General features: G+C 37.2%; 3 protein-coding genes across 6 annotated transcripts in view; 1 reads left to right on the top strand and 2 right to left on the bottom strand.

The window, feature by feature from the left end:
* Positions 1–11,866, bottom strand: part of LOC144980950 (nucleic acid dioxygenase ALKBH1-like) — a 33,355-nt gene extending 21,489 nt beyond the window's left edge. Inside the window, exons 1-2 of the mRNA XM_078928941.1 lie at positions 11,737–11,866; positions 181–296 (exon numbers count right to left, since the gene is read on the bottom strand). Of these exons, the coding sequence (XP_078785067.1) occupies positions 181–285 (105 nt within the window). The 5' untranslated portion in view covers positions 286–296; positions 11,737–11,866. The remainder of the gene's footprint in view (positions 1–180; positions 297–11,736) is intronic.
* A 5-nt stretch (positions 11,867–11,871) lies between these two features.
* Positions 11,872–17,677, top strand: LOC144980969 (SRA stem-loop-interacting RNA-binding protein, mitochondrial-like). The gene is made up of 4 exons (XM_078928997.1): positions 11,872–12,011; positions 15,046–15,104; positions 15,650–15,757; positions 17,223–17,677. Exons 1-4 carry the CDS (start codon positions 11,951–11,953, stop codon positions 17,298–17,300), a joined length of 306 nt encoding a protein of 101 aa, XP_078785123.1. The 5' UTR covers positions 11,872–11,950; the 3' UTR covers positions 17,301–17,677.
* A 3,611-nt stretch (positions 17,678–21,288) lies between these two features.
* LOC144980954 (cholesterol 25-hydroxylase-like) overlaps positions 21,289–27,461 on the bottom strand; it is a 10,448-nt gene continuing 4,275 nt past the window's right edge. For all 4 annotated transcript variants that reach the window (XM_078928983.1, XM_078928955.1, XM_078928965.1 and 1 more), the window contains exon 2: positions 21,289–23,465. In XM_078928983.1, the coding sequence (XP_078785109.1) occupies positions 22,369–23,349 (981 nt within the window). In that variant the 5' untranslated portion in view covers positions 23,350–23,465 and the 3' untranslated portion in view covers positions 21,289–22,368. The remainder of the gene's footprint in view (positions 23,466–27,461) is intronic.

Here is a 27,461-nt window from a genome sequence, read left to right as displayed (position 1 = left end):
CTGCATTACTCTCCTCCTGATTCCAGTGCTTTAAGGATTCAACATGAAAGTAAATACCAGCAGCAACAATATAAAAAAGTTGTTGATAAATTTATTTTTTTAATTTAAAAAAAAAGAGGATATTTCTGATATTACATCAAATTATGACAAGAAAAGAACTTCTACTTATGAAATATTTACCACAGGTTTCTTATGCTCAATGTTATTGATATCTATGACCTCACTAAAGTCTGGGAGCGGTCTTCTTGCCTTTAGTCTCTTGAATTCAGGGGTAAAAAGATCCATGTCGCTGTGTACTAAAAACAAAAGTAAGGAGTTGATGAACTTAAAATGAGAAAATGAAAAACAAAACTGTATTAAACAAACAAGCAAAAAATAAAACTTTCTCCCTCTGTACTAGCTTATTCTATGGGAGCATGAATAATAAACATCTGAGATAACTGTGGACTTCTAAGTTCTTTGCAGGGGGAAGGAGATCCCTTGCATAGCCTCAAGTGCCAGCAGACCCGGAGAGTGAGTTGGCATTTGACACAAGATATCATTTTTTTTATTGACATAGATTGTTGTATTGTAATTGTAACACTCTTTTCATGTAATAAAAAATATTCATGATTCATTACAATGGCTAAAGGCTTAACGAAGTGGCAATTCGGACTCGAGTCTGAATAGTCTCCCGTGGCTATACGGACTCAAAGTCCAATGTGTGTGCGCAGTGAAACACAGTGCGGCAGTGGGCAGAACTGATAAAGAAACAGAAGAAATTCTGTTTTGCTCATGAGTCTCATAACCCCTGCTTCGGACTGTAGAACGAATGTAGCCTGTCTAAAACTATTAGAATATTTTAATTAAAAACAAAAAATTGGACATCGAGTTGTGTTGTTAACAAAGCTGTTCCTTTAGACCGCTGTTACTTTAACTTACTTTAGTTACTTTGGATTAATGATTTTGTCTTTCTTATAAAATAAAGTTAATTAATAGGCCGCTGGTAGACACTGCGTGCTACGCGACGGTGACCACGGGATGGTAAACATCGCGCGTTACGTTGTGGGAAAGAAACGGTAGTAGGTGCAGCGTATTACGCTACCACCCACTTGCCGAGATGGTAGCTGCAGCGTAGATAGGTAGAGTAGAGCGTAAAACGTTACGAAGTTTCCGATGGCTGTTATAAATCATTTTCCGTTTCGCATCCAGATTTTATTACACTACCACCCCTTGCCGAGATGGTAGCTGCAGCGTAGAAAGTAGGCGTAAAACGTTACGAAGTTTCCGATGGCTGTTATAAATCCATTTTCCGTTTCGCATCCAGATTTATTACGCTACCACCCACTTGCGAGATGGTAGCTGCAGCGTAGAAAGGTAGAGCGTAAAACGTTACGAAGTTTCCGATGGCTGTTATAAATCCATTTTCCGTTAGCATCCAGATTTTATTACGCTACCACCCACTTGCCGAGATGGTAGCTGCAGCGTAGAAAGGTAGAGCGTAAAACGTTACGAAGTTTCCGATGGCTGTTATAAATCCATTTTCCGTTTAGCATCCAGATTTTATTACGCTACCACCAACTTGCGGAGATGGTAGTGCAGCGTAGATAGGTAGAGCGTAAAACGTTACGAAGTTTCCGATGGCTGTTATAAATCCATTTTCCGTTTCGCATCCAGATTTTATTACGCTACCACCCACTTGCCGAGATGGTAGCTGCAGCGTAGATAGGTAGAGTAGAGCGTAAAACGTTACGAAGTTTCCGATGGCTGTTATAAATCCATTTTCCGTTTAGCATCCAGATTTTTGTATTTTGTGGCTCGGTTTTGTTTCTCGATTATGAGTCCAAAATTTTGTTTAAATCCCACAAACGCTGCATGCTGCCAATTAACCTCCTCCTCCTCTTACTACTACTACTACTACTACTACTACTACTACTACTACTTACTACTACTACTACTACTACAATAACTTTTTTTTAAATGCTACGCAGCACTACCTCCAATTGTAATTGTATTATCTGACGATGTAAAAATACAAACGAAATGGTGAAAAATGAAAGATATTGGATGGAAAAAGTAGAATCAATGTACCGTTGGGGCTCAAATCCTTCGTCGGCAAAACAAACAAGTGGTGTAAATATGACAAATGCAGCGTTGCACTGTTGGGTGATTGAAGTATAAAGGAAACGGTGGTGTACCATACGTTGTGAGTAGATTCCCAAGGCTGTTTCACACATGAACATTAAGAGCAGGTCAGTTTATAGAAAGACGAAAAATGAGTAAAATAAAAGAGATACTTGTTAGAAATATATTAATCGTATCTAGTAGTAGTAGTAATGATATTGGTAGTAGTAGTAGTAGTAGTAGTAGTAGTAGTAGTAGTAGTAGTAGTAGTTAGTAGTAGTAGTAGTAGTAGTAGTAGTAGTAGTAGTAGTAGTAGTAGTAGTAGTAGTAGTAGTAGTAGTAGTAGTAGTATAGTATAGTAGTAGTAATGTGATAACTATGTGGATTAGAATGGGCTGGGGAAGAGGTGTTTGTGCGGTGTCCGGAACTTCGTGAAGGAAATGAATGGCCACTTTTGATGACTGGAAAGGAAGGAATAGATGGACAGATCTGTATTTTTACACACACACAGATAGAGAGAAAAGGAGAGAGAGAGAGAGAGAGAGAGAGAGAGAGAGAGAGAGAGAGAGAGAGAGAGAGAGAGAGAGAAGAGAGAGAGAGAGAGAGAGAGAGAGAGAAAACAAAAGCATTTGTGGGAGAGACTTAGTGGATAATAGCACTGTTGGTAGGGACTCGGTTGATAATAGCACTGGTTGCTGGGAACCGATGGCTAATAGCGCTGGTGGAAGGGACTCAGTGGCTAAACAGCACTGATGATAGGGACTCAGTGGCTAACAGCACTGATAATAGGGACTCAGTGGCTAACAGCACTGATGATAGGGACTCAATGGCTAACAGCACTGATGATAGGGACTCAGTGGCTAACAGCACTGATGATAGGGACTCAATGGCTAACAGCACTGATGATAGGGACTCAGTGACTAATAGCACTGATGATAGGGACTCAGTGACTAATAGCACTGATGATAGGGACTCAGTGGCTAATAGGGCTGGTGGTAGGGACTCAGTGGCTAATAGCACTGGTGGTAGGGACTCAATGGCTAATAGCACTGATGATAGGGACTCAGTGACTAATAGCACTGATGATAGGGACTCAATGGCTAACAGCACTGATGATAGGGACTCAGTGACTAATAGCACTGATGATAGGGACTCATTGGCTAACAGCACTGATGATAGGGACTCAGTGACTAATAGCACTGATGATAGGGACTCAGTGGCTAATAGGGCTGGTGGTAGGGACTCAGTGGCTAATAGCACTGGTGGTAGGGACTCAGTGGGTAATAGCACTGGTGGTAGGGACTCAGTGACTAATAGCACTGATGATAGGGACTCGGTGGCTAATAGGGCTGGTCTGGTGATAGGGACTCAATGGGTAATAGCACTGATGGTAGGGACTCAGTGGCTAATAGGGCTGGTGATAGGGACTCAATGGGTAATAGTAATAGCACTGATGGTAGGGACTCAGTGGCTAATAGGGCTGATGATAGGGACTCAATGGGTAATATCACTGATGGTAGGGACTCAGTGGCTAATAGGGCTGGTGATAGGGACTCAATGGGTAATAGTACTGATGGTAGGGACTCAGTGACTAATAGCACTGATGATAGGGACTCAGTGGCTAATAGGGCTGGTGGTAGGGACTCAGTGGCTAATAGCACTGGTGGTAGGGACTCAATGGCTAATAGCACTGATGATAGGGACTCAGTGACTAATAGCACTGATGATAGGGACTCAATGGCTAACAGCACTGATGATAGGGACTCAGTGACTAATAGCACTGATGATAGGGACTCATTGGCTAACAGCACTGATGATAGGGACTCAGTGACTAATAGCACTGATGATAGGGACTCAGTGGCTAATAGGGCTGGTGGTAGGGACTCAGTGGCTAATAGCACTGGTGGTAGGGACTCAGTGGGTAATAGCACTGGTGGTAGGGACTCAGTGACTAATAGCACTGATGATAGGGACTCGGTGGCTAATAGGGCTGGTCTGGTGATAGGGACTCAATGGGTAATAGCACTGATGGTAGGGACTCAGTGGCTAATAGGGCTGGTGATAGGGACTCAATGGGTAATAGTAATAGCACTGATGGTAGGGACTCAGTTGCTAATAGGGCTGATGATAGGGACTCAATGGGTAATATCACTGATGGTAGGGACTCAGTGGCTAATAGGGCTGGTGATAGGGACTCAATGGGTAATAGTACTGATGGTAGGGACTCAGTGGCTAATAGGGCTGGTGATAGGGACTCAATGGGTAATAGTAATAGCACTGATGGTAGGGACTCAGTGGCTAATAGGGCTGGTGATAGGGACTCAATGGGTGATAGCACTGATGGTAGGGACTCAGTGGCTAATAGCACTGGTGGTAGGGACTCAGTGACTAATAGCACTGGTGGTAGGGACTCAATGGCTAACAGCACTGATGATAGGGACTCAGTGACTAATAGCACTGATGATAGGGACTCAGTGGCTAATAGGGCTGGTGGTAGGGACTCAGTGGCTAATAGCACTGGTGGTAGGGACTCAATGGCTAAGAGCACTGATGATAGGGACTCAATGGCTAACAGCACTGATGATAGGGACTCAGTGACTAATAGCACTGATGATAGGGACTCATTGGCTAACAGCACTGATGATAGGGACTCAGTGACTAATAGCACTGATGATAGGGACTCAGTGGCTAATAGGGCTGGTGGTAGGGACTCAGTGGCTAATAGCACTGGTGGTAGGGACTCAGTGGGTAATAGCACTGGTGGTAGGGACTCAATGGCTAATAGCACTGGTGGTAGGGACTCAGTGACTAATAGCACTGGTGATAGGGACTCGGTGGCTAATAGGGCTGGTGATAGGGACTCAATGGGTAATAGTACTGATGGTAGGGACTCAGTGGCTAATAGGGCTGGTGATAGGGACTCAATGGGTAATAGTAATAGCACTGATGATAGGGACTCAGTGGGTAATAGTAATAGCACTGATGGTAGGGACTCAGTGGCTAATAGGGCTGGTGATAGGGACTCAATGGGTAATAGCACTGATGGTAGGGACTCAGTGGCTAATAGCACTGGTGGTAGGGACTCAGTGACTAATAGCACTGGTGGTAGGGACTCAGTGACTAATAGTAATAGCACTGATGGTAGGGACTCAGTGGCTAATAGGGCTGGGGGTAGGGACTCAGTGGCTAATAGCACTGGTGGTAGGGACTCAGTGGGTAATAGCACTGGTGGTAGGGACTCAATGGCTAATAGCACTGATGGTAGGGACTCGGTTAATAATAACACTGGTGGTAGGGACTCAGTGACTAATAGCACTGGTGATAGGGACTCGGTGGCTAATAGGGCTGGTGATAGGGACTCAATGGGTAATAGTACTGATGGTAGGGACTCAGTGGCTAATAGGGCTGGTGATAGGGACTCAATGGGTAATAGTAATAGCACTGATGGTAGGGACTCAGTGGCTAATAGGGCTGATGATAGGGACTCAATGGGTAATATCACTGATGGTAGGGACTCAGTGGCTAATAGGGATGGTGATAGGGACTCAATGGGTAATATCACTGATGGTAGGGACTCAGTGGCTAATAGGGATGGTGATAGGGACTCAATGGGTAATAGTAATAGCACTGATGGTAGGGACTCAGTGGCTAATAGGGCTGGTGATAGGGACTCAATGGGTAATAGTAATAGCACTGATGGTAGGGACTCAGTGGCTAATAGGGCTGATGATAGGGACTCAATGGGTAATAGCACTGATGGTAGGGACTCAGTGGCTAATAGCACTGATGGTAGGGACTCAGTGGCTAATCGCACCGATGCTAGGCACTCAGTGGGTAATAGCACTGATGAAGGGACAGTGGCTAATAATAGGGCTGGTGGAAGGGGCTCCGTGGCTAATAGCACTGGTGGAAGGGAGTCAGTGGGTTATAGGGCTGGTGGTAGGGACTGACTCAGTTGATAATAATAGCACTGGTGGTAGGGACCAAGAGAGAGAGATGGAACAATAGCACAGGTGGCAGGGACTCAGTGGTTTATTACACAAACAGGTGGCTAATAGTAATGAAGTAGGTACAAGTAAAACGAATAAAAAAATCAAGACATGTAGTAGGATTGCAATATCCGCCACAACCAGCAAGGAATACAATTTATTATTGTAATAAAAGATTCAAATTCAATATAGAACAAACATTGACATCGAAACTGAAGGCATAAACCAAACGCCCATGCCAAATATTTCATGATAAGAATATCACCATTGCAATGTACTGTTCATCAGTAACATAATTGAGAAAAAAAAAAAAAAACACATCAGAGGCACGACGAAACACCTTGACTTGGGATTTAGTTCCCCCCCCCCCCCCCCCCCCACCCATTCCACGTTAGCAACTGCACACCCCTGCAGCCACGCAGTCCTCAGCACATAGGTACACCTTGACTTGGGAAAATGAGGGAAGAATAAACTTCAATATCAAACCATGATTAATTAATTTAATAAAAACCTGACTACTGGTAAGCAAATAAATATAAAACTAAAAAGCCCAAAAGAAAAAAACAACCCCCAGCACCTTATGCCATACTCTCCAGTGACTCTGAAAAAGACAAGCGTGTGCAGTCGGCGCTGCAACAAGAAATTTCCGATAAAGCAAAATAGTTACAAGGGATAGAGTAGAGTCATGTAAAGAAAGTAGGGCATAACATACTCCAAGAAATGTGTTACATAAATGAGAACTTTATGCATTTCTGGTGATTATTTAAGAACATGCACAAAATTTACAAACATAAGAATTACTGTCAGGCAAATGAATGCAAACATTGTGGAACCAACGGATACAACGAAGACATCTTGTCTAGTCAGTTGGCCCACTGCTTAGCTCTCTTGGGGGATCTTCTAATCTAGATTCATTTTTTTAAATCCTCCTTTTCTTCGGTAAACCTAAAACAGTAATTCCAACACCTTTTGGTCTTCCTCTCTTTCCTAACTTTGTTGGTGGTTTGATATTTAAAAGATGCGCACTGGTGGTAGGGATGCAGTGTGTAATAGCACTGGAGATCAGAACTAAGCAGTCAAATTATATGTCACCAATGGCAGTGAATACAATTTACATGCATTATGAAAAAAAATTTATCCCACATTGGAACGCACTAGTCCGCTTAAAACATCTGAGCTAGGAAATGTTTCACCGTAAAGGAGAACCTGTAGTCAAAAGTCCATTTTTTATCTCGCAGTGCCAATATTGGTATTCCCCTATTATTTTTAGGTGGTAGGAGGTCTAATTTAATGATTAACACAAACACACACACAAAAAAAGCTAAAAACTTAAATGTGTGGCTGTGTGGTCTTATGGTATGACACTCGCTTTCAGATCGTTACTCACATTCTCTCACCGTACTCGGGTGTAAAATGAGTACCTGGTCGTTAACGGTGTTGTCTCTGTCCGAAAAATTGTAATATCGCATAACAGGCGTCATGTCCTATCCTATATGTTAAATATTGCTGTTGACCAGGGACCCCTTGTAAAGCGCTTCGAGCACATTTAGTGGATATTGCACTACAGCATTTAAAAAGCTCAATATGTTTAAATGTCTTCAATGACACAGACAATATAGGCTAAAATCAGACCAACCCCCCCCCCCAATTTTCTACAGTGATGCATCGAAAACCAACGAATACCTTCCAAATTTGCACACACTGTCTCCGACAATAGCTTCATCATGATGTAAAGGTTTAGCAAGACTTGAAAATTTTAATTAATTTATTTATTGAATTGTTCTTCGATTACGATTGAAAATTTGGCACAGAATGACAGGCAATTTAATCCAATTTAAAAGTTCATAAAACCACTAAATTTTAGTCTAGCCCAAAACCAAATCCATCATGATGCAAAACCCATCATACGAAAGATTCTGACCAAATTGGAAGACTATTGGAAAACAATCCAGATATGAATGTCAGAAAATCAGGAAATGATGCAAAATGGAATTTTGAGAAAAAACATAATCTTTCTTTAATTTGATAAACAAGCTAATTTTGCAGATAACGTCCATCAAAATACCAAAGTATAATCAATATGGAACAAGAAAATGTAAATTGATCAAGTTCTGAAAAGAAATTAGAAAAATAATTGATTCGCTAACCCATATCGCTTAGAAAAAAATATTGAATGATCTCAATTTTTCATTTTAAAAAAAATAATTTGGTGGTCAAATATGCTTTATAGTTAATCTCAGAAACTAATAATGTGAAGATAAACACCAAAAAAACCAAGTCTTTAATTATTTTTTTTTACATTTTACAGGGACACCCTATAGACTAAGATTAGTTGTAAAACCCTAAAATTTCTAACGTTGATCAGATGCACCAAAAACAAGCATATAAATTTCTTTCAAATTTACACACAATGTTTATTACATAAATAACTACATCATGATGGAAGAGTTTACCACTAGTCTACAAAATAAATTCTTTACAATATCTTTTAAATTTCGACTGTAATTGTGGCGCAGGTCGACAGGAAAAAAATAATTTCTAAAATTAAAAAATCCTCTAAATTTTAATTTACCCCAAAATGCTTCCATCATGATGAAAAAGACATCATAAAAAAGATTCTGAACAAATCTGAAAATAATCTAAAGGAAAATGACATTTTTATGGTTGTTAGAAAATCAGAAAATGACATACAAAGGAAATTTGAGAAAGCACTAATTTGACATAAGCTGATCCATAAAATTTTCAAAATAATGACCATCATAGGACAAGAAAACACGAAAATTGTGGAGACTGATTTGACTACAAAATGTATAAATGATTCGCTAACCCATTCCCTAAGAAATTAAATGCTGAAAATTTTTTATATTACCTTACTCTAATTTTGTGGTCAAATATGATTTATACCTTACGAATTCATCATCGTAATTGTAATCACAAAAACTAATTATCAAAAATTCTCAAAATATGATTTCGCAAAATATGATTTTAAGCACTACCCTTATTTTTCAATTTTTTAAAATGCCGCTTGTGAGAGAAGTATCTAATCAATTTGAACTGCAAATAAAAATCTATTTTAAACAAGAAAACAGCTAAATGGTGAAAATAGATCTAGCACCAAATAAAGAGCAATTTGCTTTCGCAAACTCCTAGAAAAAAAATTTCTTTCGTCTCAATACAGGAAAAATCAACACCACATGTTTGCACTGCTTTTTCTGTAGTTCCACAAAGAGGGTTGATCTTGCTCTGGTTTGAAAAATGGAAATAAAAAAGAGACATTTCATTACATAGCAATTTTTGGAAATGGCTATATAATTAAAATCATTGTCATAAAATAAATTTGTCAAAGACATACCAATTTTTTCTTTAAATGGTCATCGTTCTCACCAACATAGTTGAAATTTTGTTCGCATTACATACAGGACAAAAGTCTTGACAACAAACTCTATTAAGTTAATAAATGCAGTAGTAACTCAATTCAAATAATCCTTTGTCATTTTCATTTAGAAAAACGAGAATTTACATTGAGCATGCAAATCTCAAAGTTGGTAAAATTCCCAGTTTCAATCCCTCTATTTCGTTAGTATTGGCAAAATGAAAATCTCGAACAAAGTGGACATTCCTTTGCGATGTTGAATTTTTTACCCACGAATTGATTGTCTCGAACTGGCTGAGAAAAGGAAATTGAATAGTCTCACTATCGACTCTCGACAGAGTTCATAATAACGGAGCGCTATCATTATAATTATAATATGAATTTTATCAAGACCACCCACATTTACCTCCCTCAAATTCAAATCCTCTGTAAAATACTCAATTTGGAAAATTCGAAAACACGGAAATCTCGAACAAACAGGCATGGTCATGGTCCCGACTTGTTCGAAATTTCCGTGTTCGAGTGTACTGTATTGATCACCAATACAAATGTAAAGGCGCCATGAAGATTTGAAAACATTACTAACCAGTTTCAAGAAAAGCATGCAGATACTCTGCTCTGCTGGCAAAGATGATGGTTTGCTGATTGGTAAGATTGCCACAACACACTTGAGCCAACTATCTTTCTTGATTGTCAGAAAACCAGTATGGTCAACTGAATTCTTTCATGTTAGCTGTCGATGAAAAAAAAAAAATAATTAAATTCTCTGCAGTGAAAATGGCACATACCAATGTCATTGCTTAAGTTATAATAATAATAATAATAATAATAATAATAATAATAATAATAATAATATTAATAATAATAATAAATAAATAAATAAATTGAAAAAAAAAAGTAATAGTACTAATGATGATAATATCGTTTCTCATTATTGGACAATACTGTATATAGATCTAATCTATATTCATCGTCATTATCATGATCATGAGGCATTTCACTCCAAAGTTCTAAAAATTGTGTCACCGCCGGTACGGCTTCCACTGCTGCTGCTCACTAAAAACTGCCTAGTTGTTACAGTTACACTAGATCTACACAGTATTAGAATAGAAGTAAAATCAACGAAGGATTAATCCATAACGATCACATTGGCATGCAGACCACACACATTCATTCATTCATCATTCATCTCTATCCACAATCACATCATCATCATATCGCCATCGGTCGAGTACACACTGTCCTAGCCTTGATCAAATAAAAGAAAAGACAAATTCTTACCTTTACAGAATCCTGGCGAGTAAAAAAGGTGTTGGTCTCAGTCTGCAATTGCTTAACTGCATTTAACTGCAAGTTTGTTGATGCTCGGAACTCGAGAGTCACAATTCACAATCGAACAAAACGACCACGACTTCGCGGTTGGCGCCACGGTCGACTTACCGGATGTGACCTTTGACACGCCCGGTAACCTGGTGGAAAATTAGGAAAATTTCGCTCACTACGCTGCGAGGAATGGGGGCAGTAACGGTTGCGTATTACGCTGTGGCCACCCACTTCGTAATTAATATTAATACGGTTGTTGTTTTGATTTGCATCGATTCTATTTAATTATCAATATTTTTTAAAAACAAAACTATTCTCGATGGAAGACTATTCAGACTGAGTCCAAATAACCTGTTGATTGCACATGCGCATTGGGATCGGAGTCCGAATAGCCACGGGAGACTATTCAGACTCCAGTCCGAATAGCCGCAGCCAAGGCTTATATTAAGATTGTATCCTTTGATTGCTTTTGATATGAAGAATACAAAGTGATTTATCAATCAATATTATATCATATGGTCAATGAATCAATGACACAACAATGATCATTACTGCCACTGGCTGACCATGACCATACTAAACAATTTATGGCCCATTAATCGTCATATGGAAATCTTAGTGGATATTCTAGAGATCTAATTGATCAAAGTCAAACTAACAAGTGAATAGGCATTCTTTGTTTCGAATCTTATTACATTCCACAAGTGAATAGAACGAAACATTCAAGATTTCTGTCTTCGTCTAACATCATCAGTAGGCAGAGGTCTTCTTAGTCTATAGTCTAAGTCTAAGTAGAAGATAGTCTACTATTAGTATTAGTAAATTATCTGGATAAATAAGGTTTGTGAAACACAAGACAACAAAACAAAAAGTCTTGCTTAATGAATGAGCAATCAAAGACTAATTACTTTTTAAAATAACGAATATATATATATTTAAAAGGATTACCAGGCTAATAAATATCTCTTTTGTAGCCCATGATCTGTGTTGTGTTGAGGCGAGTGTTCAGCGACAATACAGTACAGTGAAGGGAGATCATTCTTGATTGGGATGCAAGTGTAGGAGTTGCACTTTCGTTTTCGATTTTGATGTCGAACTGTCAAACAGCATTTTGCTATCACTTATCTCACCTTGAAATACAACTGCTTATTTTGTACTCATTATGGCCCGATTTACAAGGGAGGCTTTTGTTGTTCTCAATCTAAGCTGGACGTGTATAAAGGGTACGCATTTCACAGCGGTAAAGACCAGAATAGATGTATAAAACTTTTCGAAGTGCACTTACTGCGAATAGTGAGTGGGGCCACCGTGGTACCACTAACTCTAACTAGAGAGCTGCGCCGGTGTTACCAATACTTAGCTTCTATACCAGGACAAATCATTCGTTTGGACAGAAAAATAAATAAAAAACTTACCGCTTACCGTCAAAAGAAGTTTAGATTAGTAAAAGCACTCACTCTCCCGTCTCCTTTTGACATCAAATGTTTGATGGATCGTTTATTTTCCTTCAAGGATTGTCAAGGAGACAGCATCAAACTATGTTGCAATGCTGCATAGAGGGGTTTAATTATTTTTTTATATAACCATATTTAGAGTAATTTTATTGGTAGAGGCTATTGGTCGATTTTGGCTAGGGAGACCAAAAACTTGGTCTCCCTAGCCAAAACGAGCCGTTTTGGCTAGGGAGACCAAGATTTTGGCCCCCGGCGTAAAACTAAAACTGTATTTTCTTTTATGGAACTGTTTCTTTATGTTAAAGAGGCGAGTTTTTACTTCTGTTTATTCATTGCTTGCCTGTTTGTTTTTATTGCTGTTCTTTCTTTCTTTTCTTTTTTTTTTTTTTTTTTGGGGGGGGGGGGGGGGTGGTTATTTTTTAGGTAATAATCCTGCGCCCCCCCTTCCCACCCACACAAAAAAATGTCAGAGAAGAGATTGCAAGTTATCGGCCGGTCGCCCACACAAAATTTAACTTTTATTTTTTAACAATATTTTTAGATCTTTGCTAGGAAAACACGATTTTGGTCTTCAGACTCAAAAACATGGAACTGTTTCTTGTACTGTTATGATGTTGAGAAGGGCAGTTTTTGTTGTTTTTTTTTTTGTTTGTTTGTTTGTTGTTTTTTTGTTTTTGTTTGTTTATTTGTTTTTAGAGAGAGAGAGAGAGTTATCAGCCGCCCAACACAAAAAGTATTTGAATTTTCTTTTTGTTCTTCAATTCTCTCTATGTATGTAGTTACAAAAATCCGGTTACTTTTCTGGGGGGGGGGGGGGGGGGGGGGGGGGGGGGGGGGGAGGTAACTTACTGTTGAGTACAATGCAGTACAACGACGAATACAAAGCTTTTGTTTGTAAAGGGTTTTATGGCGCTTGCAACACATTTAGGTCGCATCAGTGTCTGTAAAAAGTAAAAAGGAAGAAAATAGGATAGTTTTAAAAACACCATCCAAGTGCGGCGGCTTTTTCTCTTTGATCTCGTATTTTGGTCTCCCCTGCATCAAACACCTTGGTCGTTTGTGGGTTACCACCCCCCCCCCCCCCCCCCCCCCCCCCCCCCGTACCTAGAACAGAGCTCCGCATTCACTATTATCTAATATTAAATGACACTGACCCTGCCCCACCTCTAACACATGGTAGGATGAGGCCTGAGGTAGTCTCCACTCTATCGTCGTCTCTGTTTCTTGTGAGCTGATGCTGACAGCAGATCTTTGTTCAACTGAATGTCTCAGTAGAAAACAGGGACGTTTAAAAAAATTAAAAGTGAGTCTGCCTATACTACTGGTTCGTTGGATCTGAGATAAGTTCGTTTGAGAAGAGGTTTTTCACTAAAGTCAATGAAGAGAAGAAAAGAAGAAAAAAAGATGGGTGGGGGTGGGGGGATGTTTCTCTGTTCACAGAATTTAGTTGTACGTTGAGTCTGAATTGTTTATTTCATATTATTGAAGCCTGCATATTATTTTCTTTTTTTTTTTTTAAATGCATATTCACCTAACCTTAATGAATATTTTTAATTTTTAAAATGTATAAAACCGCGGGACCAAATATTATGGTGAGAGAATTTCTTTTAAACGGAAAAAATCGTGACGCTATTTGAATACGAAATGGAAATCAGAGATATTCGTACAAGCAACAAGAACAAAACCTTGAGATAATTACCGTCAAGTTTTGTTGCTGTTGATTTTAATGCTCTATTGCTTAAAGAGACTACGTCCGTTATACCAAAGTTATATAAAAATCACAATATTACGAAAATCAGTCTTGTTATTTAATATTAGATAACAATGCATGCGGAGAGAAAATTATTAAACGGTGGTGGTGGGGGGGGGGGGGGCGATCCACAAACAACCGAGATGTTGGGTGCAAGAGAGACCGTGATACGAGATCAAAAAAGAAAAAGCCACCGATAACTCCATAAATGAAAACACGGCTTTACTCGGGAGGCCAAAAGCACGGTCTATCTTGCCAAAATTGAATTTAAAAAAGAAGAGGACAAAAATAAATATCTTATGGGGTGGGGGTATGATAATAATGTTAGCTACAAGGCCTAAAAACAAACAAACCAATATATAAAAAAGAAATAAATAAAATTTTAACAAACAAAAAAACAACCAATCCACAACATGAAGGAACAGTTTCTATAAATGAATACACCGTTAACCTATCAGAAATCTAAAAATATTGTTAATAAAAAAATTATTAAATTTTGTGTGGGCGACCGGCTCGATAACTTGCAATCTCTCTTCTGACATTTTTTGGCGTGATTATAAAGAGCCAACCCCCCCTTAAATGATAAAAGCAAAAACAGCAACAACAAAAACAGGCAAGCAATAAATAAATAGAAGAAAAAACTCGCCTCTTCAACATAAAAAAACAGTTCTATAAACGAAAATCCTTTTTTACGTCAGGAGACCAAAATCTTGGTCTCCCTAGCCAAAACGAGGCACTTTGGCTAGGGAGACCAAAATCTTGGTCCCCCTAGACACTTCCAATTTTATCGGGGAAAAAAAGGAAAAAAAGAAATCATCTTCCAGACTATTAGAAGATACATGTGTAGTGTTTTTGGGCTTTTTATTTGTTTGTCTTTATTGGAAATTCTTTACATGAGAATTTAGTTTCCATATGAGAAAATTAATGAAGCGTATTTTTAAAAAATAAATTGTAAATGACTTTTATGTTTATTATTATTAGTTACTTTACTCAGAAACATACATTATAGATGTACTAGACTCACTGTTTTTTGATAATGTTTTTCCTTTTTAGGTGACCTAAGAACACACTTTTCCAAATATGGAGCGATATTGAGCGTTCAAATACCTATGGTTAGTCTTTTTTTCCTCTCTTTTATACATTGAATTGTGTGTTGCTGTGGTGTAAAAGTAAAGGATTGGACCCGCAACACTATTTAAACCAGAGCCAAGGTTCAAGTCAAGGTAATTCTTCTTGGTATGCCCTTAGAAATGGCATTTAGCACACATTTCCTGAGTTCCCCCTGTCCAATCAGCAGTGATTGGATCGCTAAATCTATTAGATATGACAGAAAGCTTTGTATATGACTATATGACAGACCAGCATCCTGACCAAAGGTAGCAAGTAATTGTTAACATCCATTTAATACAATAAAAAACTGGGATAAATTTCGGCTGTAATGGCTTTATGGCCCTGAAAGACTTCTCTATGTATAATATATCATTATTTATTGAAGTCATATACTAGAGAGAGAGAGAGAGAGTGTGTGTGTGTGTGTGTGTAGGTGTACGTTTTTAACACTTTTAAAAACATTGATCAGATAAATTACTCAAAACAAAAGATGTGAGTCATAGTCTTTATTGTGTGCTTTGTCTTGATTTTATTGTTTCAAAAATAGGATACCAAGAGTGGTTTTAACAAAGGATATGGCTTTGTACACATGAGGGGTCCAGAGGGATTTAAAGATAAGATCATTCAAGACTACCACACAATAAACCATCAGGAGGTAAGTATTTTACAATTCAATCATGTTGGTATATAATTATAATGTATATTGTTTGACTGGAAATAAGTTACTATATATATTTAAAATTGAATTCTTACTTGTTAAACTGATTGTGTTAGTATCAAAGAGCTTATATTGAGCAACCCTCGTTTATTAGAAGGTCATTAGAATTGAAAAATAAAGATTCAATGATCGTTGTTCTATAGTAAAATAACTGCCCAACCAATGTAAAAAAACAAAAACGTTGGGTGTTATCTTTTGGTATGAAGAGCAAGAACTTGGCAGTCTATTCTTCCTACTGGCATCAGACTTTATAATCATGTGATACCAAGAATACCTCTATAGTGTCTTTCAGAAGCAACTGTATTTTTAGGATAAAAATTTTCCCAACTTTTAAAATACAATATTGCCTTTAATTATTATTGATTTAAAATATTTATTTATAAGGCTACTATTTTTTATCTAGTTTATACTTTTACTAGCAATATCTCTTTTACGTGATCAATACACCACATGTATCATACATTATATTAATTTTTATGTCATTTATTGATTTTACTGTTTTATTATTGATGTGAAAATAATATTTTATAATTCAAATATTCATTCCTGAATTTCACATTTGAAAGCCCAATTTTCCTATAATGAAAAAAGTTTATCGATTCATTTATTTATTATAATCATGTATCCAAATATTATAATAAGTTAAATGGGGTCTACATGCATGTGTGTGTGTGTGTGTGTGTGTGTGTGTGTGTGTGTGTGTGTGTGTGTGTGTACCTGCCAATGTGTGGCAATGAAATGACACCCATATCTCGGGGAAAAGAAAACATTGCAAGAAGACGGACTGATTATGGTGCTAACATAAATAATTGTAAGGAACGTGTCGAGAGATCATGTGTGAATTTTTGAAGACAAACCTAATATAGGATTCAAGGGGACCTGGGATAAAACATGTGAACTTCACATCCGTCAACATTGTCAACTCTGTGACTGTGATCCACGGTATTCATCAATTTTTACATTCAAGACTTCTCATTTGCTTTCAAGTTATTTTTTAATTTCATCCTCTACCCTCATTAATCAACTTCAAAGCAAAAACCATCTCGCAATGCAATGTGTGGCACCATTCTTCTGTTGGCTTTCATCATCATGAACATATTTTCTTTTTAAAGACTTTGAGAACAGAAAAAAAGATTATAAGTATAAGATTCAATTTTTAGTGATAGATCTTATTCAACTATAGTCTTTGCAAAACACATATTTTCATTTTAGCTGAGAACTTTTACTTTAAATATCGATTGATTAAAATGGCCAACTCTCCAATATCAAGTTTGAGATATTTTGGCCCCTTTAGCAAGGTCCTATCAATCAATTTTTATTTTTTTTTCCTGGTTTTGTCCGTGTGCAGCATTATAATAAGAACCCATTTGATTGATGAATTTATAACCTCTTTTTCTTTAAGGTTCGAGTTGAGTCCCGTTTTTTAAAAGACAAGCAGATAACAACAGAGAATCTCACCCCTCCAGAATCTAGTGTATGATGTGAATCCAGAAAATTTGTCATGTATTTAATTGATTTTATGCTTGTTACTGTAGTAATATAAATTACCTGATGTATGAAAATCAGACACACTATTTTAGTTTTATATTGATTGTGGGGAAATGTTGAGATGTGTAAATTAAATGACAGTTATGGTCATTATGCACGTATCAAAACATGTCTTTATTTTAATGATTTAGAAAAAATGCCAGTGAGAATGTCATTTTAAAGAATGTTTGATCTGATTTCTATCGTGAGTCAAGGAGTAATTCATGATAAATAATCGATGAATGTACATCCGTGTTACATAGATTTTGTACTTTTCATTTATATTTGGACACGATGTAAATAAAGTTTTGTAACAAGATTCTACCTACATTCATTAGTATTGTTTTTTTGTTAAAATAGCACTTATGTTAATTTAAGTTATTTTGTTTGAATGAACTGATATTCAGAAATCTACGGCTTTGCAGTTGCCTTCAACTATTTTCTTATGACAAAAAAAATTAAAAAAATAGAGCAACAGTGGACATCATCCATGTCATACATGCCCAAGTTCTGTTTTCTACTCAGATAGATAGGGTCCGTCTTGTGTGGCCTTGGGGTTGGCTGATGTCACGCCAAATTTGTTTTGTCTGCATTGCCATGTATGTGCAATTTACTGTTAATAATTTTTGTACCAATAAAAATCCAAAACCCTATCACAACTAGGCTTGTTGTGTTTTCTATACCCCTAGATTTTTTTTCTGAGTTGATTTCTGTCTTTGTCTTGGAATTGGATTACTTGGTTTAGTCCTGGCCCTTGTAGAAGTCCTTAGCTGAGAGAGGAAGTAGTCAAATGTATAGTATAAACTTTAGGAGGTGATTTTTTCCTTGTAAATCATCTCTCTGTTGTTATGTAGTTATATATATATATTTTTTTTTTTTTTTTAAAAACATATCTTGTAAACATTTGAGTGTATTTCTCTTATTGAGAGAGTGTTGGTGTCTAGATGAATCTTTTAGGTGATCTCAAACTAAGTATACCATTGGAATCTACATCTGCTGCCAATTTGAATCAATTCCCATTTGTCTCCCTTTTCTTGGGTGCTTTAATTGTAATTCTAGAAGTTTTTGGACTCTCCCATTTTCTTACTTTTTACGGGCGCTGATATGACCTTAATATATTGCAAGCGCTGTTAAACCCTTTAAAAAAACAAAAACATATACAGTCCGGGAAGAAGCAGTTATATCTAGTAGCCCTTCTGTACCACAGGGGAAATTTAGCCGGAGTTTGTTTTCTTTTTCTGTTGCCTTTGTTTTTTTTCTGTAGGGTTGAAATAGTAAAATTATTTGCTACCCTTTGGATAGCACTGTCATATCTTAAAGCTAACGCAACTTCTATCAGATCAAACAAACCCACCCAATCACTTCTTGGGGGACAGACAGGGTTAGAAAAAACATTGGCTGCACACGGAAATGCTGTTGCTCCCTTTGTATATTAGGCTGGCATTGTAGTTTTTTGCATCGCCTGCGGCCGCAAAATATCACTGATTTGCATTGCGGCCGCAAAATCTGCATTTAAAAAAAAAAAAATTTGGTCAATTATTTGCAAATTTTCGAGATTTTGCAAAGAAAGAATTAATTTTAAAAATACATAATATTTTTTTTTAAAGGCAAAATAAAAAAAAGACGATTTTCTTTTATCTTAACTTGATTGATAGCTCGTGTAGAACGTGAAAGATAATTAATCAAGAGTAGACGTGTAGTTTCTTTTTACTATCCCATTTTCTTCTTTTTGACTGGTGCTGATATGACCTTACATTTGTTGCAAGCGCAGTGAAACCCTTAAAAACAAACAAATACCTCTCTTTCATGAACTAATTATGGGTTTTTAGGAAAATTAACCGCAAATTTTGCTGTTTTTAGCTTGCAAAATTTGGGATTTTTTTGGGGGGAAAAAACCGCCATGTCAGATTAGGCAGTGCTGAGCTATCAGGACTCTAAATTATGTCTTCCTGACTCTAAATTATGCCTTCCTAAGCCTCATACTTATTTAGCCTGTACTGGTGACCTTGAACTCTTTGCCAATTCTCACCCCTCTTCTGTTCATCTCTCTCTCTCTCTCTCTCTCTCTCTCTCTCTCTCTCTCTCTCTCTCTCTCTCTCTCTCTCTCTCTCTCTCTTACACACATATATATATATATATATGACTTACTGACTGACTCAGGGCCTTTCACTTCCTAATCATCCGATTGGAGCGTCTCGGCTGCCTCTCTAATCAATTACTTCTACAGTTCACTGTTTTTTGCTGTGGATGCAATTTCAGAAGGTCTTCCTTTGATTTTAATTCTTTGTTATTTTGAAGGCGTTTTAGGTCTCTATCCAGGGGCCGTTTTGATGAATGCGGACTAGCGCTTAGTCCCTGACTTTAGTCAGTGACTTGAAAAAATCGGATTTCATTTGAGCTGATTAAGCAAGTCCGGGACTAAAATCACGGCACCTTCGGACTTAGGTTGGCCAAGTTTTAGTCATTTGCTGAGGCAGGACTTCACAAGCTTAGACTGAGACTAGTACCTAAGATACGTCATAGCATTGAGTGCGTTTCGATTAGGAAAAAAAAATACGTCGGTTACGAATGACTGAGGCAAAAGGTGTCCTGTTGCCATTGACACTGGCTTTAAAAAAACGATAAGATAAGTGCAGGTCGTCGAAAGTACACATTTTTGTGAGTAAAAAAACAACAATCTATCAGCTCGGTGAGTTGAGAGTGAAACTGAATGAAAGACTCTGAAATCAAAAGGTTTGCATCAAAGAACAAACAAAACAAAAAATGATTTGAAAGTATAGTGGTGGAGACAAAAGTGATTCTGTTGACACTGCAATTGACTGAAATAATGTGATTAATCAGAACACATTTTATCTTTTGTGTAAATATTTGTTTTTTGTTTGTTTGTTTGTTTGTTTGTTTTTTGGTTCAATTTCTTTGAATTTCAATCTGGATGTTCGCAATGAAACTGCCTTTGTTCTAAATATAGAATATAACAGTGGACAGTCAATATCACGTGTGTTGCTAATTTCCTCTTTGAAAATCTTTTGCGTTGTAAGTATGAAAGTTGGTATATCTTAACCTGTCTTCATGTAGTAGGGAGGTGATGTTGCCCGCACAAAATAGTCGAATTAGTCACCGTCCTTACAGTACAGTGCCCATTTTTAGGCATGATACTAGCTAGTCCGAAACTAGAAAGCGTTCATGAAATCCGATTTTTTAGACGCTTATTTCACTTGGGCTTAAGACTAGCTAGTCATTTTCTAGACTAGTAAATTTCGAAATCTAGTCCTCGTTCATGAGAACGGGCCTTGTACTTGTAATTGAGACTTGAACCAACCATCTCATTGTTGCATCTTCCTATTTATACTGTAATAATATTTGTGAAATAAATTACTTCTCTCTCTCCCTCTCTCTCTCTGCGGGTGGTTGGATGGGAGCATCACCCTTGAATCATATACCTATGATGTTCGCATGGGTGTACGATCCGATAGTGATGTCGTTTCTTCTTCTCTTTACTAGCCTATCCTGCTTCTTTGGTTTGTGATTGTATTTTTGACAGGGGATATTTTTTTTTCTGTAAATCTTCTGCCTGTTTGTCTTGGTTATTTATAATTTAGCTTATGATATCTTTAGGTTATGATTTTGATTTACATTTGTACTATTTTTGTTAGATTGCTTGTTTTTTTTGTTTCAGCGGTCTCTCATATAACCTCAATTGTGTTGGAAGAGACCTAAAGCAACAAACAAACAAAAAAAAAATCTCTCTCTCTCCTCCTCCCCCCCCCCCCCCCCCCCCCCCCCCCTTCTCCTCCAATCATGCAACGGACTCGACAGTAAGGTATAACCACAGTATGCTGTACACTTTTATAAAGACACTATTAAAATAAACCTTTTCCAGAGAAATCCACAAACGCTATTGTCGTTGAGAAGAAAAGTAGATAGTAAACATGAATAATGAATAGTATGACCAAAAAAATGTATCTTTTATTAGAATATGAGCCAATTATATAATTCAAGTAACCAATCACCTCCTCCAATATCCTTTATCTATAAATGTTCTCAATCAGTCAATTGGGGAAAAAGGGCACTGCTTGATAATAGGAGGAACTATTGCCTGTAAGCTATAGTTAATTACACAGGCCTGTTACCTATGACACCAAGGTCAGATGTCATTTTTTGTATATATAAACAAATATTCATTACGAAATTATTCTCTTAATCACGCTGGTCGTGAGGGTAAGAGACGAGATTAGATGCTGCAACTTAACTAGCCTATTTAAAAAATTAAGTAATTTTTGTTCCTCTGTCAATTCACTTGCTTGGAACTCTTGTCAGCGTCGGATTGAATGCCAAGCAACACAAGTCAGGAGAAGACATATTATATGTACTACTCCTGGGTTAGAATAATGTCCTGTAATTAGTCCAATAGATGAGATAATTCAAAAAGAATAATACTAATAATAATAAATTGGGTAATCGGGTAGAAATTGGTACCAAACTGAATTTAACATATTTTCGTTGCATATTTTATGCTGATAATCATACTAAAAATCCACTGAAATCCTTTCTTGGAGAAGAAAATGTTATTGAGGGGTGAATAAAAATATATCTCTAGAACTTGTGATAATCAGTTTTACGGCATTTTGAAATATAAATTATCAGTTGAACAAAAATATTAATATGCATGTACGTGGATGTATATTTGTTGGCGCAACAAATTAAAGTACAAAAAGGACCTTAGGGTTGATCGCCGCAGTACTCGCTGGATTTTAAAACGATCTCGGGAGAAGCCCAAAAAAAAAATTTTTTTTAAACGTGCTAGAATCCGATCGTGCGGAAATCAGATGTACATAGGAGGTAACCAACGAAAGAAATGAATTCAAAATTTATGATTTAATAAAAAGTTCGAGATTGAGATTCATTGTCTATAGGATACATTATGTGGAAAATAGATGGCGGCACAAAACCGCCAGTGGATATGAACTCAATGTGACCAAACACAAGCTCGATGGAACCAATATTCGCTACTTTTCAATCCTTTACTTGTGCTGCTTCTTCTCTAACCAATTATCAAGATAAGAGAAAAAAGGTTGATAGTTCCCGTATCCTTGTGTGTGATGGTCATAGTGTTTAGCCGGACCGCCCATTATGTTTTTTGGTAATACACGATGCGGCGCCCATGGCAGATCAATTCCTGAATGGTTTTCAATAAGAAGCCACAGGAAAATTGGTACGAATACCAAACGTGTTAGTGGGTGACATCCGAAGGCTTTCAAAGCGTAATTTGCAGAAATAACTTGTAGTCCCCTCTCAACCACTGATAGTTGGTTGGTAACATGTGCATGAACAACTTCGTGATTATGGTGTTGGGCATGAAAGTATTTATATAAAAATCTATTTCGGTGCATAGAGTAATGTACGATGGTGAAAAACAAATCAAAAAGGAAAACACTCCCTGCAGTATGTAGGCATAAAGTGATGAACTCGGGGGGTTCCTGTGGCAAGGGTCTGGTTCTGACGATCCAAGCTTGTTGTCTAATGGCGATTTCAGAGTAAGGGACGCCTGGATATCTTTTTATGATAAGAATGTCAGCTATGAGAAGTGGACTAAGATGAAACACTAGATCAGTCCCCATTCTCCCGAAAGTTTGATGAACATATTTTACTTCCTTGGAAATCTTAAAGCGTTGGAAGTATGGAATGTGATGCATGGCATACGGGTAGACAATCATTAGAATTGTGTAGACGACTGTGACGTAGACAGTTTCGTAGTGGGCCGATTGAAAAAACGTGTCCTGTCGTAAATATGCCCAAAGATCATCAATAAAAATTTGAATTGTGCTTCTGTACAAGAACCCCAGGATAGCTGTTATTATCACTAGTATTCTAGCAATGTTTGTCTCTTTTGAATAGTTCTCGTTCAAGAAATCGTGCTCCTTATTGAGGCGTGGGATTTGATTATTGAAGGTGGATGCACAGCCTTTCCCTTTAATGATTTCCTGGCCTTTTTCTGAAGACATTCTGATTATGCTATTTGTCAAAAAGAGCTTATTCTGTCTATGTTTTCTTTTTTGTAGTTGCTGTTACTTTTTTTCTTAAGAAGTCAGTCATCAAAGAGCATTTTCAACCAAATGTTCTGAAATGAAACAATATAGAAATGTTTTAGCAGGACCACGATGGAAGTTGCAAATGCTAAGTAGGTGTGGTATAGCAATGAACGTTATAAAAAGATGGCAATGGTATGATGACACATTAATTATTAAAGCAAATTCGCCTCTATATCGTCAAAGAGTTGAATAGACAAAGACCGATATGAGGTGATTAGCGCAACAACTCTACTCAGTCTTCGCCTCTTGAAATGCAGTGGAACACGGATTTAACGGGCACGGTATTAACAATGATATAGTATATTATAACCTGGACTGAAAAGGATAATGGAAATTCCATTTACTTACTTTTATATTATTATTATTATTATTATTATTATTATTATTATTATTATTATTATTATTATTATTATTATTATTATTATTATTATTATATTATTATTATTATTATTATTATTATTATTGCATTTACGAAAAATGAACCAGACTTGTCTATATGTAAGGTGGCAAAAGAAAACCGCATCTCGATCTGGTCTCTCTTTCAGGATTACCCAGAAGCATCATTTGTGATGCCCATAGAATTAAACGAATGAGAATACGTACGAAGCCTAAAAAGTGTCCACCAATGAAAGCATTCAGCGCCATTTTGTTGTTGGCTGAGAATGTAGTAATTACCATTCATTCGGTATCTATGTCAACATAACGACACAAGAAACAGAACAAACAATTTCAAAATCCACAATAAAATGTTTCAGAACTGTTGCGTATATTTATGGCACAACGAAGCTGTCAAAAAATGAAGTTAGAGAATGTGTGTAATCATGTATTATAATAACCTGTAATGTGTTTTCCAACCACCACATCATCTACTACGACAACCACCACCACAATATCATCACTAACACTACTACTACAACCACCAGCCCCACATCATTATCACAACCACTACTACTACACCACCACCAGCACATCATCATCACTACCACTACTACAATCACCACAACCACATCGTCATCACTACCACTACCACTACTACTGCAACCACCACCACCATATCATCATCATTACCACTACTACCACCACTACTACTACAACCACCACCACATCACTACCTCAACTACTACAACCACCACCACAATAGCATCACTACCACTACTACTACAACCACCACAACCACATCGTCATCACGACCACTACTACTACAACCACCACCATATCATTACCATTACCACTACTACTACAACCACCACTACCACCATATCATTACCATTACCACTACTACTACAACCACCACAACCACATCGTCATCACTACCACTACTACTGCAACCACCACTACCACCATATCATCACCATTACAACTACTACTACAACCACCACAACCACATCATCATCACTACCACTACTACTACAACCACCACCACCACATCATCATCACTATCACTACTACTACAACTACAACCACCACCACATTATCATCACTACCACTACTACTACTGCAACCACCACCACCATATCATCATCATTGAAATATATTTTTTTTTAAATTGAGCTTTATATAGTGCAATATCTACTAAATGTGCTCAAAGCGCTTTACAAGGGGTCCCTGGTCAACATTTAACATGTAGGACGGGACATGACGCCTGTTAGGCGATATTACAATTTTTCGGACAAAGACAACTCTGTTAATGGCCAGGTACTCATTTTACACCTGAGTACGGTGAGAGAATGTGAGTAAAGAGCCTTTTCCAAGGACTCAACTATGCGCCGAGCGCGAGGCTCGAACCCAGGACCTTCCGATCCGGAAGCGAGTGTCATACTACTAGACCACATAGCCGCATCATTACCACTACTACTACAAACACCACCACCACATCATCATCACGACCACTACTACTACAACCACCACCACCACCATATCATTACCATTACCACTACTACTACAACCACCACCACATCATCACCACTACCACTACTACTACAACTACAATCATCACCACCACCACATCATCATCACTATTACTACTACAACTACAACCACCACCAACACCACATCACCTCACTAACACTCAGTACTACAATCACTACCATTAGGTTTTGGAGCTTTACTTCATTTGAAATAAGGAAACTTCGGAATTGTATTTGGCATTGTGTTTATATATCATAATATAATTCTAATCAGTTATCTATTTAGAACTAGATACTATACAATATGTATGCCAAATACCACCCCAATTCCCCTTTCTTGTGTGCGGGAATTCCTCTTTCGGCATTGAAATTGAGTGTGAGAGAGTCATCACTACACACATAAACAACAGAAACAATTTAAAAACAAGACTATGACACGCAACCACTCACACACGAGGCTATACTATTTATCCTTTTCTCTATATAGAATAGGACAAGACAAACAATAGCTTGACTCTCGCTACACTTCGCATTGATGTTTGTCGTCTCACGAGTTCAACTCTCGGTCGACCTGTCAATATTCCTTTTTGCCTCGGACGTAATCATTAATAGAATGTTATGTGGTTTTGACCGTGAAGAAAACCTTAAGAAGTCACATTTATATCATTTTAGAGAGATCGTTTTGAATAATTTTGAGTTAAACGAGCGAGCAGCAACTTGTTTTCATGAACGGCCGATCAGCGCTTGTTTACTATAGTAACGCGATTCCCAGCCAACATCAAAATGGCGGATATTTTTCTCATCGAGGCCGCTGGTTGGTAAGCCAATAAGAGCACCGTACGGTTTCCATTGGGTAAATTCCTTGGTGATGCCATAATTATGAACTCGTCTTATTCTGTGATCTTTTAAATATAGATGGAATCCAGATTTTCCTTCTTTTACCTCATCAATAACAATACGCGTCTTATTCATATAATTAGCAAGCGTTATTGTAATCAAAATACATTTGTAAGCTCGCGGAGAATTACTACCGAATTATACTTCCGTATACTGCCAAGTCTCATTTTTATATTGATCACAAAACTTTTAACGAAATATGGGGCTTATTAAAAAAATAAAATAAATAAATAAAATAAAATAAAATCTGAAACCGAGATTGCAAGGTAGCTTTGTTATTTTTATTCTTTTTATCAGTGTACTGTACTAGAGCTCATTTGAATTTTATTTGTGCACAATCAGCACGTATATCTCATATTGGCGATCAACAAGAGAAAATATTAATTTATTGAAGCATTAAGAGACCTATCGTAAAAAGGGTTATTGATAGGTTGGAGAGGAAGGTCGAAAAAAATGATTAACGAATGTGCTATCAAAACAAAATAAAATCGATAATTTCTGTTTCAGATGAATGCCTTATTCTGAAGAAATGATCCGTTTTCCCAGGGTTGTTAAATACAACACACACACACACACACACACACACACACACACACACACACATATATATATATATATATATATATATATATATATATATATATATATATATATATATATATATATATATTGAATTGTGTTTGATACAAATATGGTACGAAAAGTGCTCGACATGCAGTAATGGAGCGAATTATTATTATTTAAAATATTTACCACAATGTTTGAGACAGTCTACATTAATGTTTCAGGCTTAATTTGCCATCGTCAGGACTGAGTTGTTTTGTTGACTGTTGTTGTTTCTTGAAGTGGTTCCGGTTTAAAGTTGCTTAACAGGAATTTACGCCGATGGGGACATCTTCCGTAGATCTCACTTTTCATGTTGAGTGTGGCTTCATGAGGTTGTTTGATTATAGTATATTTTTCTTCCAGGCATAAGCTACATTGTTTTGATGTTGGTGTGTATCCTGTTGCTTTGGATAAAATTTTCCATGAAATGTTGTGGTCTATTTTGTTGTCTTTTAATTTCCAAATATGTTCGCTGAGTTTTGTGGATGTTTTTTTGTTAGTATTTCTAAATGTTGAGGTGTGGAGGTTGTATCTTGTTTTGAAATTATTTTCTGTTAGTCCTACATATTTTTCTTGTTTGTTTGTTTTAGTTTCTGTGACTGTGGCTTGGTAAAT

This window comes from Berghia stephanieae, chromosome 1 (genome assembly GCF_034508935.2).
Source record: "Berghia stephanieae isolate SIO BIC M18660-M18661 chromosome 1, UCSD_Bste_1.3, whole genome shotgun sequence".
NCBI classification, from domain to species: Eukaryota; Metazoa; Mollusca; class Gastropoda; order Nudibranchia; family Aeolidiidae; genus Berghia; species Berghia stephanieae.
Note: the sequence above shows the minus strand (reverse complement) of the source record. Positions and strands in the feature narration are given on the sequence as shown.

Coding starts and splice junctions, on each gene's coding strand:
- LOC144980969 (XM_078928997.1), top strand. CDS start 11,951: ATGGCCCGATTTACAAGGGAGGCTTTTGTTGTTCTCAATCTAAGCTGG. Junction 12,012..15,045: donor AAGCTGGACGTGTATAAAGG/GTACGCATTTCA, acceptor TTTCCTTTTTAG/GTGACCTAAGAACACACTTT. Junction 15,758..17,222: donor ACACAATAAACCATCAGGAG/GTAAGTATTTTA, acceptor TTTTTCTTTAAG/GTTCGAGTTGAGTCCCGTTT.